This window comes from Eutrema salsugineum, unplaced genomic scaffold (genome assembly GCF_000478725.1).
Source record: "Eutrema salsugineum unplaced genomic scaffold, Eutsalg1_0 scaffold_13, whole genome shotgun sequence".
NCBI lineage: Eukaryota > Viridiplantae > Streptophyta > Magnoliopsida > Brassicales > Brassicaceae > Eutrema > Eutrema salsugineum.
Window position 1 is genome coordinate 381,549 of NW_006256885.1, and position 16,933 is coordinate 398,481.

Genomic DNA, 16,933 nt, shown 5'->3' on the forward strand with positions numbered 1-16,933 from the left:
CTGGGTTTTACCTCAAGCGTCTTCCTGTGACACTATTGATTTAAGTAACATTTTTGCAAAGAAAGACATATGCAAAAGCTATAACTAGAAAGCATATTGATCAACAGTGGAAGAAAAACAATCTACGTACAGTGTTATTTAGCGAGACAAATCACAGCAAATAGAAAATAAATGGTTATCAAATAAACGGCGAGACCTCGAGTCAAAAAAATCATCCAAGATTGTTCATAGAACGTTGCTCAAATGAAAATCTATACGGTTAAGCTATTCTCTATTTCTAATTCTTCTTTCCGCATCCGCATTAAGCCTTAATTATTTGATGATTACGTTGAATCATTCATGGTTTTAGATTTTGCATTCTATGGATCTTATAATCTTTAATATCAATTATCTCTTACAATTCAAAAATTTAGCTGTATCTTTGTATAAAATTTGTTGTTGTCTTGATCATTTTGATCATGTATAAATGCAAATCACAACTTAGTCCAGTTTATTTATTATGTAATTAACAATGATTTCTTAAAATTATAAAGTGGGCTTGAGCCCCAAATAAATATCTATTACAACTAAAGTTTCTTCACGTAGTAGTTACAATGGATTTTGGTTATAAAAAGCTTTTTAAAAATTTTGAAACCTTAACCTAAAAGCGATTTCGATTTCGATTTCGTTTGTATCGCGTCAATGTCGTCCCCGGAAAAGAAGAATGTGCTCTCTCCGTTGCCACAATCAACGTCGTTTACGTCGCTTCCCGATGATTTGCTAATGAGCTGCATGGCACGAGTGTCAAGGTTGTACTATCCGACTCTCTCCCTAGTCTCCAAGAGCTTTCGATCTCTCCTTGCTTCACCGGAGCTTTACAAGGCCCGGTCACTACAGGGTCACACCGAGAGTTGTCTCTATGTGTACTTAGCATCCTCTTATGATAATCGCTGGTTCACCCTCTGCCGGAAACCTGATAAAACCCTAACCAATGACACTAGCTTGAACAAGAAGTCAAGTGGATATGTTTTGGCTAGAGTCCCGTTTCTTCATTCTCCTCCTGCCTACTTTTCGTGTCTTGTGGCCGTTGGTTCTGATATCTACAACATCGGATGCAAAAGCAGATACGACTTTAAGCCATCCTCTAGCGTCTTGGTTATGGACTGTCGGTTTCACACGTGGCACGAGGCTCCAAACATGCAGGTGGAGCTAACTTCACTTTCTGCTAGCGTCGTTGATGGAAAGATATATGTAGCAGGAAACTCTTGCCTATACGCGAAGAAGAACTCGTTCGAGGTGTTGGACACAAAAACAAAAACTTGGGATCCTGAGCTTCCTTGCAGCTACACAAAACACAGTTTCTATAACTCGAGAAGCTCATGTATTGACGGAAAGTTTAACGTGGTGGCTTGCGGAGACATGGTTGCTTACAATTCCAAGGAAGGTAGATGGGACAACGTTGAAACAAGAAGAGGTAATTATATGTTTTTGGATTGTTATTGCGAGATAGAGAATGTTTTGTACTCTGCTCCATTTGGAGGATTCAGATGGTATGACACTGAGGTGAGAATGTGGAAACAATTGAAAGGTTTGGTAGGTCTAGGTAAATTGCCTCTTCCTGGTACTGTCAGATTGGCTGATCATGGAGGTAAGATGGCGGTATTTTGGGAAGAGAATTTGGGTAGCCAGAAGATGATTTGGTGTGCGGAAATTGCGCTTGAGAGACGCAAAAGCTGTGAGATTTGGGGAATAGTTGAGTGGTTTGATCATGTTCTCACAGTTCCTATAGGCTATAAGTTTGTCAAGGCTCTTGCTGCTACTGTTTGATGAATGTGTTCGAGTCAAAAATCATCCAAGATTGTTCATAGAACGTTTAGTGTCATTCTCAAATCTAAACTTCAAATTTTCGCTGCCTCAAATAGTTGCTCAAAACTACACGGTTAGGTTATTTTCAATTAAGTTGATGAATCATTCATGGTTTTAGTTTTAACAATCTAACTATCTAAGGATCTTAATGTCTATATCGTCTCTTACAATTCAAAATATAGGTGTATAAAATTTTAAATTTTAAACTCTTTTTCTTTGTATAGAATCTCTTTTGTAGTTTTTTTTTGGAATGCTATGTCTTGATTCTGTATAGTTGCAAATCACAAGTTACTTCTTTTACTTTATCATCATTCTAGTTAACAATGCTTTGTTAATTATCACAAGCTTGTTCACATTCTGTTTTGATATCAAAAACTCACCCACAAAAGAATGAACCATGTATATACAAATACTTGCGAAACCACCACGGTCCTAACTTTCCCACTTGTTGAGTTTGCTACTCACTTCAAAGCAAGTGCTTAAAACCAACTAATAGGCTTACTATAGTATATATCTATTCAAAATTAATCATTCAATCTCGACCAAAAACCAATGCATATGACAAACTAAAGATTGAATCAAAGAGCTGGTTTAGGCTTGTGCCTTTGTCACCCGGATGAGCTGGATTTGCCTTCTTTCTCTGGAACTTCAATTTGCGTTGGCAAGAGTTTTAAGAAGCTTCCTTGGTAACTTGTTGTGCCACTCGCTGATTCATCCTCTGTCAAATGTTTTTTTTTACAATCTAGTTAGAGAGCTAATACATATGATAGTATCAAGCAATCCTGAGATGATGAATTGAAATAGATAGTAATAATGTTAGCTATGTAATCATTATCAAACAGATATTTGTTTAGATGGCAAACTCATTTACCAAAAAGAGATTTAATTGATGGCCGCTTTGGCTTTGTGCTCTTCTTCTTCAGCTCAGCTACATCAGTAACACAAAACAAATTACAACAGAGCAAACATGCAATGTTTACTCACAAGTCAACTTAATTAGTTATGTAAGTGAGATTTACCTATCCCTTGTAATTGGTCATCATCATTTACGATTTCAACGTTCTTGTAAGTATAACCCACAAAATTAATGTCTTTGGATGAGAGCATCTGAAGAATAAAACAAAAGCAAGTCTCAAGTTAAGAATGCTAATGACAACAGAGTGTATATATGCATGACTTCAAGCAACCCCTTTTTTGAAGATTGTTGTCACATGAAAGTTCTCTTTGCAAGAAAATTTTGTTACCTTTCTCCATGGACCTGATTTTGTCACCTTTGGAACTTGTTTGTCAGTCTGTTAAAGAAGGAATCAAAGAATTCATCTACACGCATCAATAATGGTGCCATCTATTTTTATATATTTTCAACCATCTTTCTCATAGGATCACTTATAGTTTACCTCATCAAATTTTTCGAAATTTTGGGTGTCCAACTCGTCATTGACTTGTGGAATAAAAGCAGCCTTCATTTGATATAATTTTCCCCATTCGACACCTCTGAACCAAGGATGATCCTAGAAGAAATGCCAGCAAAAAAACGTTTTTTAGGTGACTGTCAATAGTCTTTACACAGAGGAACTTCAAATCTTAAAGCTGTTAAAAGCACACAGTACCTTAATTTCATTTGCTCCTTTTGTTCCAAGCCTTTGTTCTACGTTGCATAAAAGTCTACAGATAAGATCCTTGGCTTCAGGTGATAGTCTAACCTCTTCCGGGAATTTCAAATAATTTTTCCAATTTACTATCTGCAATAAAAAGGAAGGTATTCAGAGATGAAACATGAAAAGGTGCGCATAGAAGTAATACCAAAGAGAAGCCATAAGCAGATCAAGAGGGGAATAGAATGCAAATTTTGAGATCACTAGAACGGAGTCAAAATCGGATTTTTATATATAAGGCCCATACAAGTGGAAATTGTTACCTTTCTACAAGTTGTCATTGGATCATCTGAATAAAATGGTGGAAATCCCACAAGCATTTCATACATAATGGCACCAAGAGACCACCTAAAGGAATAAACGCAAAAAAATATTTCATCAACAATAACTACTTGAACTGAAGAAACAAAAACGAACAAGACCAAACAGTTTTGATGCACCTACCAATCACATTCCATTCCATAACCTTTCTTCAGCAAAACTTCTGGGGCGATATAATCAGGAGTTCCAACTGTGGAATAAGCCTGCAATCAATTAAAAAAATCAACTTAATAAGCTATATTTCAACAGAACCTTCTATATCAACAGAGAGGAAAACTTCCACAAGATGAGTATATTAATGACCGTTTCTTCAGTCTTGTAAAAGTGGATATCACAGAGCAAGAAAAGACTGATTTGCATAACATAACACTCACAAGCATCCTTCTATTTTTCTGCCAGTTTTGCAGTTGTTCCATCTGGGAGAGTGTGCGTCTCGGTGCCACAGGGCGACCATCACTTTGTAGAGCCCCACTAAGGTTGTGTGCAACTGTAAAATCCTTTTCCTGGAGAACACTACAGTCTAATGGCTTACATAATCCAAAATCTGATAATTTCATGTGACCGCTTCTGTCGAGTAGCAGATTATCAGGCTTGATATCTCTGTAACCAAATGGAGAAGTTAATTCATACTTTAGAACCGAAAACGAAAAAAAAATGAATACAGTATCAAATTCATATAGCCTGATTGCTTCACTAGACCTGTGGATGTAGTTATGCTTATGAATGGACTCAATAGCTAAGACAGTTTCCCCGACATAAAATCTTGCCTCATCTTCAGTAAGTGTATCTTTCCTCATAAGTAACGTCATCATATCCCCACCAGGTAGATACTCCATAATAAGATACAAATACTCTTCATCTTGGAAAGAACAATACAGCTTCACGATGCAATTGCTGTCCACCTCTGCGAGTAAATTTCTCTCTGCTTTTACATGTTCCACCTGACACAGAAAATCAGATTTCAACAAATACGTTGATAGAACACAAGAAGATATCTCAAATAAAGGCACCTTGAAAGAGATACCTGGCCTCTACGAAGCATCTCAGATTTCTTAAGCTTTTTCATTGCATAGACATGACCTGTTCCCTTCTCCCTACATATCCTAACCTGCATCAAGATAGAAACAAAATCATAAGAGAACCAAAAACTGCCATATCCAACACCTAGAGCTAACTTGTGTATGACCCATGCTTAAAACTAGAAAACAGTCTGATTTTCAAGAAAAGTTGTATTTATTCTCAGGTGCCATAAAGCATACAGCCTACTAGTCAACTAAAGATCAACGAATAAAAGAAATACTGCATATTGCATATTGCATTGAATCTATTGGTGCAAGCACTTCAAGGAGGCTAAATATTACAGACTTTCATCTTCAGAAAATATACATGATGTGCAGATATACACGTCAATGAAAAACTGAAAAAAAAAATAGTGATCTACTAAATATGGCAGAAAAACAAAATTACAGTAAGATTAGTGCTACCTCTCCAAAAGCGCCCTTTCCTATCATTGTCAATGGCTCAAAGTCATCAGTTCCCATTTTATGTCTCTGACGGCGCATGTATTCAGTTTCCTTCTTCTCTAAATCCTTAAGCAAATTCTTTTGCTCTTCCTCAGAGACTTCTGCAGCTGCTAACTTATTTTCCAGCATATTGCGTCTGCATCATATGTAATTACCCAAAAAAAGTGCTTAGGTAAAATTACCGATAAAAGAGTCAAAAGAGACGGCAAGCTTCACATAAAGATATGTCATATACCAAATTTTACCTTGACAAATCGGACAAATAAATCTCTCATAAAGATAGTTAACTCTAGAGCTAACTAATTTCTCTAATCCTAATCATCAACAAGACCATTGACTACCTTCTAACTTTGCAACCAAAAATTGAAAACCAGGACCAATATAATGCTGACAGAAAAAAATTCTGTCAGAAACTTGTGCAAGCGTCACGAATTTGGATGCTAATGAAAAACTTCATTATTTAGCTTGAAAATATGTGATGAAACCATACCGCTCTTGTCTTTGCTGCTGACTTTGCACTTGTTTTTTGTAGTGATTTTCAATATACTGTTTCGCAGCTGCAGCCTTCTGCTTTGTTGCATTTGACACAGCTTCTTCACCTCCAACTGCTTTTGATCCCTCCTTTACATTGCCTCTAGTAGTTTCCTTCCTTTTCGAGGATTTATCCTTCCCTTTAGACTTTAACTTCTTCAGCCAAGCTCTGGCAATATCCATCGCTTCCCTTAAGTCGATTCCAAACCAAAAATCTAGATATGCTCCTTACTCAAAAGTCAGCGGAGAGTTTGATTTGCTCGGACTATGACGTCTACTCCAGCTATGTACAGCAATATTCATATGTCATACGACCGGACAGGTGTCTCTAGCGCCTTGCACCTACAACAAGATAACATATAAGAGCTAGCAGTGACTCCAACGACAAATCTAAAAGAGCATATTCGATTCAACAAAACAATGTTTGACACTTTGACCCATTGTGCTTACATGAACACGTATTACACTTGCAGTAAGCACAAAAAAAGTATGTTGAAGAATAGTTTAGTAAACGCAAAACATAAACGCAAATTGACCAGGTCATGGAGATGGATTACTGAATAAGACGACATAATTAGCTGCTACTATTGCTATTTTGAGTAAACCATAACCTTGAACACAAACAAAAAGACTCAATCATATGTCTGAGCATTGAATTGTTAATCAGATGCCTAGTCCCTAGTGCCTAGTAGCCAAGTTGGTAAACGAGTAAAAAGTTGGCACCTTTTTCTCTCACCAGTTTCCTAAACTTTCATCACTAGCCAGCCCTAACAGTATGTTCCCAAATCAAACACATATCTGAAACCAAATTTTGAGAATTTCCCACCAATAGTTGGCCATAGGTTCCAAAACAAACTCATTAGATCAGTTCGAAGGTAAAGCGATAGCAAATCGATTTGGAAAGAGTAAAACAGAATGTGCAAATAACAGAACATACTCAATGTACCAGGTCAATTAAGGAATCAAGCGGGAAATTGAGTCGACGAAAATGCAGCAGAACTCAAAATCAAACAATTCAGATGAAGCAGATATACTGAAGACCTCTCAAGAACAAAGCGTGAGGATTGGAAACACAAAGCAGGAGAGGATAGAAAGGCGCGATTTTGTGGTAATAGTTCAAGTAAGAGAGGAAAGGGGAAGAAACCCTCGAATCCAGGGAATTGATTCCTCGATTTTCTTCGATTTTTATGGGTAAGAAGAAAAAATTTGCAGTGAAAGAGAAAGGAGAAAGGAAAGTTTGAAGTTTTTGTTGCTTTTGATGTGTAAATTACAAAGAGACAATGCAACAAACAACTGCTCTTTCTTCTGCTTCTCTTTGGGCAAATAAATTTAGACTTTAGCCTTTTTGGGGATTGGTTTAATGTCAAATCATAGAAACAATGGATTAGGAGTTTAATTGTATAGATCTTAGTCATTAAAATAAAACATTAATTACCTTATCTAAACGAAGACGTACAGTATATTAAAACTAGATGATCACGGCTTACCCACTTCAATGACTTCATGATACAACAATATTAAATATTTTAACTTTTATTAAAAATCATTATTTAAAAAGAAGTGATTAGAATTTTTGTTATTGGCAAACAATCAGTGATTTTAGAAACTAGATTTTGGTATCTGTCAAGTGTCCACCAAACTATATTAGTGATTTTTAATTTTTTATCCTTGATAAACAAAACTTGAAAAACTATTATGAAAGCTTGACCAAAAAAAAAACTATTATGAAAGCAAAAAAAATGATGTATTCTATTTACTAAAAGAGAATTTTACTAAAAGAATGACATATGTGATATGTTATCGTTTAGGTTTGAGTTAATAACTTACTGATATTTCATATTTCATATGTGTAACAAATTACTTAATGTTATATCTTAACTAGGGATTAACCCGCGCTATAGCGCGGAAGATATATTTTTAATTTTTAATTAATTTAAATAATTTGATGAAAATAGTTATTTTGTAAAAACAGTTATTGTTATAAAGTTTACAATAATATAGTGTATATTTTTGTGAATTTTAAATAATGAGTTGATCTGTATATATATATATTTTTTTTTGAATTATAAAAAATAAGTTAATCCGTATATGAAGTTATTTTATAAGCGTGTAAAGCAAAATAAGTTGTTTTAAACCCGTTGGCACTAAACTAAAATATTATCTAGGCTATTATATAAAAATTATAATATTATAATCATCAACTCTAATTTGCATAGTTTAATAATTGACATTTATAATCTGTTCACTAACTATAAAAATTTAATTTTATCTTTTTAACTATATATGAATATAATATAATATTCTTTACACTTAGATTTGATATATAATAAATAAATATACAACAAATTATATTTAATTTAAAAATATATATAATTTAGTAGATTGAATATATTACCTATTTTAAAAAATTAATATTTTGAATTTTGAGATTTTTTTGTGGGTATTAAAAAATTAAAATTATAATCTGTTCATATCGAACTAACCCGTTTACTTAACATATTTGTATTGGATTAAAATTTAATAATTAATTATAATATTCACTGTTTAATAACTCTCATTTCACCACAAACTTTTTTTATTTAAAAATCAATTTTTCATATCAAATTTTCAATAAAATAACTAGAAAAGTATTTTGTATATAATCAATCAAATGTAGCAAATTATTGAAAAAAAAACACTTCACCACTTTTTTAATATCATAACTTTTAATTTTGACTTTTATAATATTTCTAAATTCAAAAATTTATTTTCACGTTTTTTAATTAAATATACTTTATAATATCATTTGAAAATAGAAATTATAAAAACTATCAGATTTTTGAATTTAGAAATTAAATAATAAATATACTCTATTAAATGAGAAATAAAGACTTTTCATATTTTTAGCAATAGAGTTGAAAGACAACTATATTCTTTTCTATTTTAATTATTCTTTGTTATCTTTTCTATTTTAATTATTCTTTGTTATTTATAATGGCATATCATGTAATATCTTACAAAATAAAGATTATATTTTAAAATGTCTACTCAAATAATAATATAGAGATTATTGGCTCCAAAACTCCGTTTGAGACATGTTTAGATCCGACTCTACAAAACAACTGGATAAGTCATTATTTTACTTGGACCTTTGATATTAGGTTGTATGGTCGGTCATACTATCCACTTAAATATCCAGTACAAGAATAATCTACGGGTAAGTGGTTAAGAGATCAAAAACACCAAACTTCTCTATTCAGTTGCCTGATCACTAATCACTAGTACGTTACTCATCTAGATTGTACTCTAAACCTTTTATTTGTTTCGTGATTATAACTGCATAATTTTTTCATAAGAATTCATTCTCCGTTATATATATCTACCACAAATTAGTAATTTTTCAAGTAAAGGTAACATAAATTTTAGGATGTTCACATAATTTATCTCAAGTTTCTCAACGAGTAAGGTATGGTCAGATAATTATCCAGAGATCTGAACATTTAAATAATTTTATTTTTTAAGAATGTATGCACAATTTTTTCTATGTTCTTAAAATTACTCTAAATTGTCAAACACTTCTCAATAACATATACTTATTTATACATTACTCGTATTATCTAACACGTTTTTTTCTAGAAGTGCACATCAAATAATAACTTTTGATTTCCTAAATATCATTACCCGAATTTTATTTGCTATTATTATGATTTTTGTTCTACGGATTGGTTCACCAATTATATCTGATGTTTTGATCAACACAAGATAACAAAACATCAACACAAGATAACAAAACATTAACACAAGATAACATGCCAAAGAAAACACACACACGCAAGAAACGAAAAAGGATTCAAAAGCCTTGATGTCCGCCGGAGACGCAATACGCATCACGCCACGTTGCATTTCTGAAGTGAACACCATGGTCCTAAGATTTCAACAACTAATGCTCTTTTGTGATTTTCTCAGTAGAAGTATACTCTTTTCTTTTCCAATCGTTACAGAAATTACCAAATCACGTAAAGGTATTTTGGAGAAAACATTGTTAATTTTTTCTTTTCGCCAGACTCTTCAATTCATTAACAAATCTTTACTATTGATAATAGATATTAGATAATAAATCACTAAACAAATTTAGTTAAAAAAGCAAAAAAGAACCACTAAAAGTTAATTCTTGTCATTTACTATTAGTTCACTATATCTAATGATTTTATATTCTACTGTTGCTAGAAAATTATGTTCTAGTGTTTCTAGAAAATTATGTAATTTTTTTTTTTTCATCATACTTGTGATTTTATACAATAATATTACTTACTACATGCCACTCCTTTACCGGAAACAAAATACAAGATTCCACTCCTTTTTTACTTTATTTTCTTACTTATCCCCCCTCACCTCTTAGCTTTATTAACTTTTTTCAAAAAAAAAATCTCCTCACGTAATAAACACTTTCAATAATTTGAATTTGAGGAATCAAACGATGTGTTTATATAAGTGATCAGAGTTTGTCGATACTGCAAGTTATATAAAGTAAAAATAGTATAAATACTTTTGTTTTTTTTTTCTTGTTCATAAGATCTCATGACTAATTTGTGTTCAAGTCTCTAAACATGCTGAACTCGAATTTGAAATAAAGATTCGATAAATTATTATTTTTTGCTAAATGAAGTTATCTTTCAAAGTAATGTACGTGACATCTGCATTTTTTTGGCGCCACAATAATACGATTTGAAAGGGAAAAAAAAAGCAACTTCGACCCATTTATCTTTTGAAAGAAAAAAATATATTTTCAGAGAACAGAGATGATAAGGATTTGATTTTCTAAATCTTTTAGGGCCACTATGAACAGCTTTGAGGTGGGGGAGAGTAACGTAGCCGTAGGGGACCATTATGTGTATTGCCAAACTTTGTAGGTATATGTATCACGTTAATATTTTCCGAAATATATTAAATGTTTTATACTATTTATAAAAAGTTAGATATAACGCAACGGCTTACAAGTGTAATTACAGTGGTTCCAACGATAGTTCATACCGAAAGAAAAGAAATTAACCACTATTAGTATATGTTTTAATTTTCTACATGTTTATATCGTCATATAATTATACAAAATTGCGGTACGTACCAATGATTATGTTGGTAATTTGGTATACAAATAAAATGTTGGTATATATAAGAAACTGTTAAGGATCGCAGTACGTAAGTCAAATGAATTGAAAAACGTATGGAAAATTTATCTATATTGATATAGTATTAAATATTTTCCAACCATATTTTCTAGATATCATTTTTTCTATAATATGATTTTTTTCCTATGGATATTCAAGTTTTTTTTTAAGTTCAAGGGCATGGATATTCAAGTTATTAAAAAGATTTTATTTCCAGCGACGATGATTCTATATCCAATATTCAACATCTTATTTATTATCATACCACATATATATATATATATATATTGTATAATTATCTTAAATGTTACAATAACTAATAAATACTCTCTTTACATTTGTGCCAATAAGTTTTTGTTTTTTTGGTAAAATGCCAATAATATTTTTCATACTCTGTTCTGTTTACATTTTTGGATAACATCGATCTCGTAAAATTATCATCTACCTCAATAAAATCTTCATGCTTATCAATTCGCAATTGCTTGTTCCTTGTAATTAAGAAGAGTCAAGAGTGCAAGCTATACAAAAACAAAAAAATGAAGAAGAAGGCAGTCCAAGATAAACGAAAATGGACGTCCAATATTTATTTTAGATAGAAGTATACAAGACCTACTATCTATATAGATCCTCCAAATATAAATTAAAAAAACAAGAAACAAAGAATGATTTTTTTTTTTACATTTATTGCCGTGCGAGTCTAGCTATAATTAAAATTAAAAATATGGATGTTATAGTCATAGACTCATGGCTAATAAATTTCAAGACCAATTATTTGGATAGAATATAACAAAAAAAAAAAGTGGGGGCAAATATCATGGGAGTTAACTTAGAGAAGTGTACAACAGCTTCAACTTTGTGTCCACAAAGACAAAATTTGTAGAACACTCTCACATGTTTAGTTTCCTTTTGGACCAACGAAATATAATCATCAAATGCAATTATACTTAATTATTTCCTCTTCCCTCTTAATATAATCATTATCGCCCAATTTTGCTTGGGACAAAACCTAAAGATTTCTTCCAACAACAGTAAAGTAACTTGTGACTATCATGGGACTAAGTAAATAACACGCGTGCCTTTGTTTCCATTACGCTTCTTTAATTTTTCTTCGTTATTTAATGTTCTACCAGCGATCATAACAAATATTCTAAAGAGCGTAAAGAAATGATTTCTAATCATCCTAGAGTTTTGGATTGAGTTATATGAAGTATTATTTTTAATATTCAATATAGTAGATTCTATGTTTAATGAATAATCAATTTGGTTTGTAAATCTATTAATCAATGATTAAATACATAAATTGCACCAAAAAAGATTTTAAATTGATAGGAAACGTAGTTCTCTCTAATGAACCATACAAACAACATATATGAATATGTAAAGAAAGAAATATATCAAAAGTAGAAAAAGAAACGTTAAATTGCCTCTATAAAACGAAATTTCTTCGTTGTATGTTTCGATTAGACTCTCCCAATAAAGAAATCTCTTTTCCTGAATGTTGTTCTTCATGTTGAAGGCAGTTTTTAAGCCTCATCATCATCATCATTACTCCAAATCTCTGAGGCTTTCACTTGTCAACCACAGCTTCTTCTGGACAATAAGTATGACACTGTCCGAGTCTTGGTCTGAATCTGTGGCCGTCTTGGTTTCAACTGCTTCCCAATGCAAAGCCTTGAGATATTTCTTGACAAGATCGACTACGGATTGTTTGTCCCTTATGAGTATGAAGCCGCTTGGGCGTAGTATACGGTCCATCTCCAACAGCAAATCCTCTGCGCTGCAACCTCTCTTCTTGATATCGGAAATGATGTCCCAAGCATGGAGTAAATCATAAGTCCTAGGGTAAGTTGAGAACGCTTCACACCTGCGACAAAATCATAAAAATAAATTATAAGAGAAACATATACACTAATGAATTTGATTAAGTGACAGGTTAAGAAGAGAGACTGACCAGCTATGAACTGCGCCCATCAGGCCTCTGTCGTATATTAGTTTAAGCGTGTTAGGACCGTCTTCAGGAACAACATTCATAACCCAAACATCTTTTTCTTTCAGAGCAGCAGCAAACGAACCCATGTTTGCTTTCATGTCCATTATGTTCCTCACAGTGTCTGATTGAATTTTAGGACTCAAGAGATCCCAATAAGTATCTACCCTCTGCCTCCAAGTTTCCTGAATGGGGAAGCAATAATATAAGGTGACTAGTACAGTTTCTACATCATTGGGGATTCGATTGCAACAAATAAGATCATTGGCATAAACATACCGTATCCTTCTCAAACATGTCAGTGGAATATCCAAAATCAGCTAGCCGAGGAGGAGGAGAGGTTAATCGTGCTGGCCATGGAGCCAATCCACTTCCCTTGGTTTTGTGATCATCTAATTGAAATGAGAAAAAATGGTTTCAGTGGGCATATGTTCTAAGATATGCTCTATCACAGACATGTGATGTTAATAAACGGATTTATATTCTCTGTTACTGAAAAGCAAGGGGGAAAACTTACGGTCACTGTATTGAGTAATGCATGCTTCCATGTTTACACCATACACAGCATCAGGGTCACTGTCAGAATTGCATAGAGGAGGCTGCGTTCCAGGTTCTCTTTCCAAATAACAATCGTTTGTCAAAGGTTTTTGCCAAATTACAGTTTGATTCCTTTTCGCAGCTATCGTCCAGCACATACGCCCCACAAGAGCACTCATTTCTCTCCATATTCTGAGGTCCTCTTCATCTTGTGCATATGCTTCCGGAGATGAATATGCAAAATAGCCACCAGGTCTTAGCACCCTGTCTAGCTCGAGAAGAAGAAGGCCATCTCTTTGAAGCCAATCGATTCGGCAACGTGAACAGTGTGCAAGTTCAAATGATCTGCTTGGGTATGGGAGCCTCTTGGTCCCTAGAACACCGAGGTATGCAGGAATCCCTCTCTCAAGAGCAAACTGGATTTGGTTCTGATGCACATCATTCGGTGCCAAGGACATCGTCATAATATCCGATGAAAGAAGATAACCTCCAAAACTTGCAACACCACAGCCAACATCAAGAAATGTCCTCAGCCTCCCACCATTGTTTAAAATGTTGCTTGGAAAGTTAAGCATCTGCAATTTCCGAGAATAGTATCAGTAACTGAAGAAAGCTTACTATCTCTGTTGTGTATAAGATCATAGTATCTGCCTTACATTTGCCATTGATGCAATATACTTATCAGCACCATAGTGAAAATGTGTGCCTCCACCAGGGAAATTGATTTTTTCTCCTTTGACAACCATCCAGTTTTGATCAGACTTCTCATGCGCAAGGTGAGTATGAGGAATGTTCACTTTCCACACTTCGTCTCTGCTTTTCGGCCACTTGATTGGAATCTAAACATATTGACAGAGAAAACATCTTTCAAAACATGCACAAGATATGTCGAGACAGTGATCATATCAGCAAAACTAGAGAAATGACACACCTTATATCCTGGAGGAGGAGGAATCAAGCAGTTAAATCGCCTTTCAGGAGGAGGACAATGGCGTTCATAATGCTCCATCAAAGACAAGTCCAGCTTCAATCTCATTTGGTATATGAGATTCCTGTCTAAGCAAGGAATAAGCTCCGAGTAGCGGTCATCACACACCTTTTCAAGAAAAGAAGATAATCATCAACTGAACGTCGAAGTGGATAATAAATTTATTAAAAAGGGATCAAAGAACTCACAGGAAAGCTTCTTGGTGTGAAACCATTGCTTCCTTCTTCAACAGCAAACAAGCTAGAAGTGTCATCTTTCTTGTTATCATCTTCATCACCACCCAACCCAAGTTTCCTCCCATACTCAATAGCTGATGCCCCATGGTTAGAGGAGCCAAAGAACAGATATATAAAAACAAGTACCAACGCTGCAACGCAGACCAAAACAATCACCGGCTTCTTTTTCCCTCCATCTGATCTTCCTCTCATCGCCTTTGTGTATAGTGACGACTCCAAAAGAGAGATTCTACGTAACAACAAAATTGAACAGATGATTTGTTTTTTTTTTTTCCAATTACAGAAACATGTGACCGTACTCAATATCCCAAGAAAATTGTACAAGCTATGTTCTTTAAGAACATAAAAACAAATCAGGACAATCTTGACACCAAACCTGAAACGAGCTAAATAAACTATACAAAGATCAAGTAGCAATTAATCTGACTCTAGCAAACATTATGGTCCCTAATGGCGTATTGAAATTTGTTCTGCCAATTAATGATCAAAGCCATAAATGATCTCAAAAGTTGCCAATCATGGATCTGTATCAAACTAGAAACAATCACGCACTGTTCATCATAACAAAAAGCAACTCAAATCTCAACCAAAAGAGGAAAAAAAATCGTAAGAGACTGAAAATTTTCAATAAGAATTCCAAAAATTAACAAATTCCGCGATCAAATCCATTAAACGATAAGCAGCAAATCGTAAACGTATTAACCCGAAACCTAGTTCTGGAGATGCATAAAGATAAGGATAAGAAAACTCCGAAATGAAGAGAAAAACTCACTCAGTAGTTGTGTAGATTTGGAAGAGACGGGGACAGAGAGATCAAGATCAAGGCACAGAGAGAGAGAGAGAGAGAGAGAGAGAGAGAGGCAAAAAATCGTCGGTAGAGAAGAAGAGATCGAAGAAATGGAGCGAGATTCGGATCTAAAGAAGTGAAAAAGAGACTGCTTCTTCTTCTTCGTTCTCTATTGTCTATATTGGGAAACGAACAAACTTCTCTCCTTTCTCTTCCTTCCTTTTTGGTGGAAATTGGAATCAAAGCAGCAAAGCGGCAGCGAGAGAGAGAGACTTCGAGTGAGGAGAGAGAGAAATTAGCGTCAAGGTCGTTAATTATTTAAGAATCTGATTTGCATTGAATTTTAATTATTTTTTTATTAATTAGATCTCCATTTTTCTTCTTTCCTTAAATTTTTTTTTTGGTGTCGGTGATCTTTTTTGTTTTTGTAACATGAACTATGCTATATTTTATTTTATTTATTTGACTCTTTTTTGTTCGTGTTGTATTGCCTCTGGATCTACGCTCTTTTTTTCTTTTCTTGTTCTTGTAGGATAAGAGATTACACTTGTCGAATTGTGTTTAGAGCTACTTGTTGCGATTTTATACTTCTCCAAGAAAAGCTAAAACTTCTTTTTAGTCTTTACCCAACATTAGCATGTTTGATCAATTTTTGTTTCAGTGTGTGTTAAAAGACATCAAAATTTATTAGAAGAATTGGTTAATGATTTTCAAATCTGTTTGTCGTTTCTTTGATCATGTTTTTGTTTTGTTTTACTTTGTTCGGATCATTTCTACTTAATACTAGTTTTAGATACAAATCAAAAGTATGGATCAAAAATGGACTTATGCTATGGTTTTAAAGAAGAAAAGGGAAAGTTTCTTTGGTAAGTTTGATCAGATTTGGTATTTTATGCTAATCAATTTTCAATGAAATTTTAGGTGTAATAGCATAATGGATTCAACTCGTCTCTTTTCGTCAAAAAATTGGGCAGGAATTTTTCCTTTAATAATAGACAAAATCTTTAGATTTGGTGTTCTCTCGGTTTAGATATAAGCTTTTATATAGTTTTGTTTCAGGCTAATTATTTTTTTTTTGTTTACGGCATTTCTGCTTTATTAGGTTTCTTGCTTCGAAGTTACTATCATTTTCAACCAGCTCTCGTAATCATTCTTCCTGAAATTTTCATAAATTTAATTCCAGAGAGCATAAAATGAATAGTTGATGTTGTTGTCTCGCGAAGGTGTTAGTCCAATGGGCTTAAAGCCCGTAAATAAAATGGCCTTTTAATTATTTAGGCAGATATCGGTCCATTATCGTGTTTTTTTGTTCAGCTGACATGAAATGACAAATGAGATGGTAAGAGAGCGTGTGACGAGGGGCCCACACTCTGATCCCG

At 33.6% G+C, this 16,933-nt stretch overlaps 3 protein-coding genes across 6 annotated transcripts; 1 reads left to right on the forward strand and 2 right to left on the reverse strand.

The window, feature by feature from the left end:
- The first annotated feature begins 678 nt into the window (after positions 1-678).
- LOC18025047 (F-box/kelch-repeat protein At5g51250) lies at positions 679-1,806 on the forward strand. The gene has a single exon (XM_006405983.2). The coding sequence runs from the start codon at positions 682-684 to the stop codon at positions 1,804-1,806; it is 1,125 nt and encodes a 374-aa protein (XP_006406046.1). The 5' UTR covers positions 679-681.
- A 361-nt stretch (positions 1,807-2,167) lies between these two features.
- Positions 2,168-7,173, reverse strand: LOC18025048 (serine/threonine-protein kinase 38-like). 4 transcript variants are annotated; one of them, XM_006405984.2, is made up of 14 exons: positions 6,822-7,173; positions 5,835-6,217; positions 5,306-5,480; positions 4,846-4,929; positions 4,521-4,762; positions 4,196-4,421; positions 3,945-4,024; positions 3,764-3,848; positions 3,456-3,587; positions 3,243-3,356; positions 3,090-3,137; positions 2,865-2,952; positions 2,717-2,773; positions 2,168-2,563 (listed from the first exon to the last, which is right to left on the reverse strand). In XM_006405984.2, exons 2-14 carry the CDS (start codon positions 6,056-6,058, stop codon positions 2,454-2,456), a joined length of 1,665 nt encoding a protein of 554 aa, XP_006406047.1. In that variant the 5' UTR covers positions 6,059-6,217; positions 6,822-7,173; the 3' UTR covers positions 2,168-2,453. The 4 variants fall into 4 exon arrangements, with proteins under 4 accessions (XP_006406047.1, XP_024015057.1, XP_024015059.1 ...); XM_024159289.1 differs by having other exon boundaries at positions 6,813-7,153; XM_024159291.1 differs by having other exon boundaries at positions 6,917-7,151.
- Positions 7,174-12,319: 5,146 nt separating this feature from the next.
- Positions 12,320-15,835, reverse strand: LOC18025049 (probable methyltransferase PMT1). Its single transcript, XM_006405985.2, has 8 exons — positions 15,540-15,835; positions 14,720-14,996; positions 14,475-14,639; positions 14,200-14,382; positions 13,524-14,118; positions 13,286-13,398; positions 12,971-13,191; positions 12,320-12,883 (listed from the first exon to the last, which is right to left on the reverse strand). Exons 2-8 carry the CDS (start codon positions 14,957-14,959, stop codon positions 12,565-12,567), a joined length of 1,836 nt encoding a protein of 611 aa, XP_006406048.1. The 5' UTR covers positions 14,960-14,996; positions 15,540-15,835; the 3' UTR covers positions 12,320-12,564.
- Between the last annotated feature and the right edge of the window lie 1,098 nt (positions 15,836-16,933).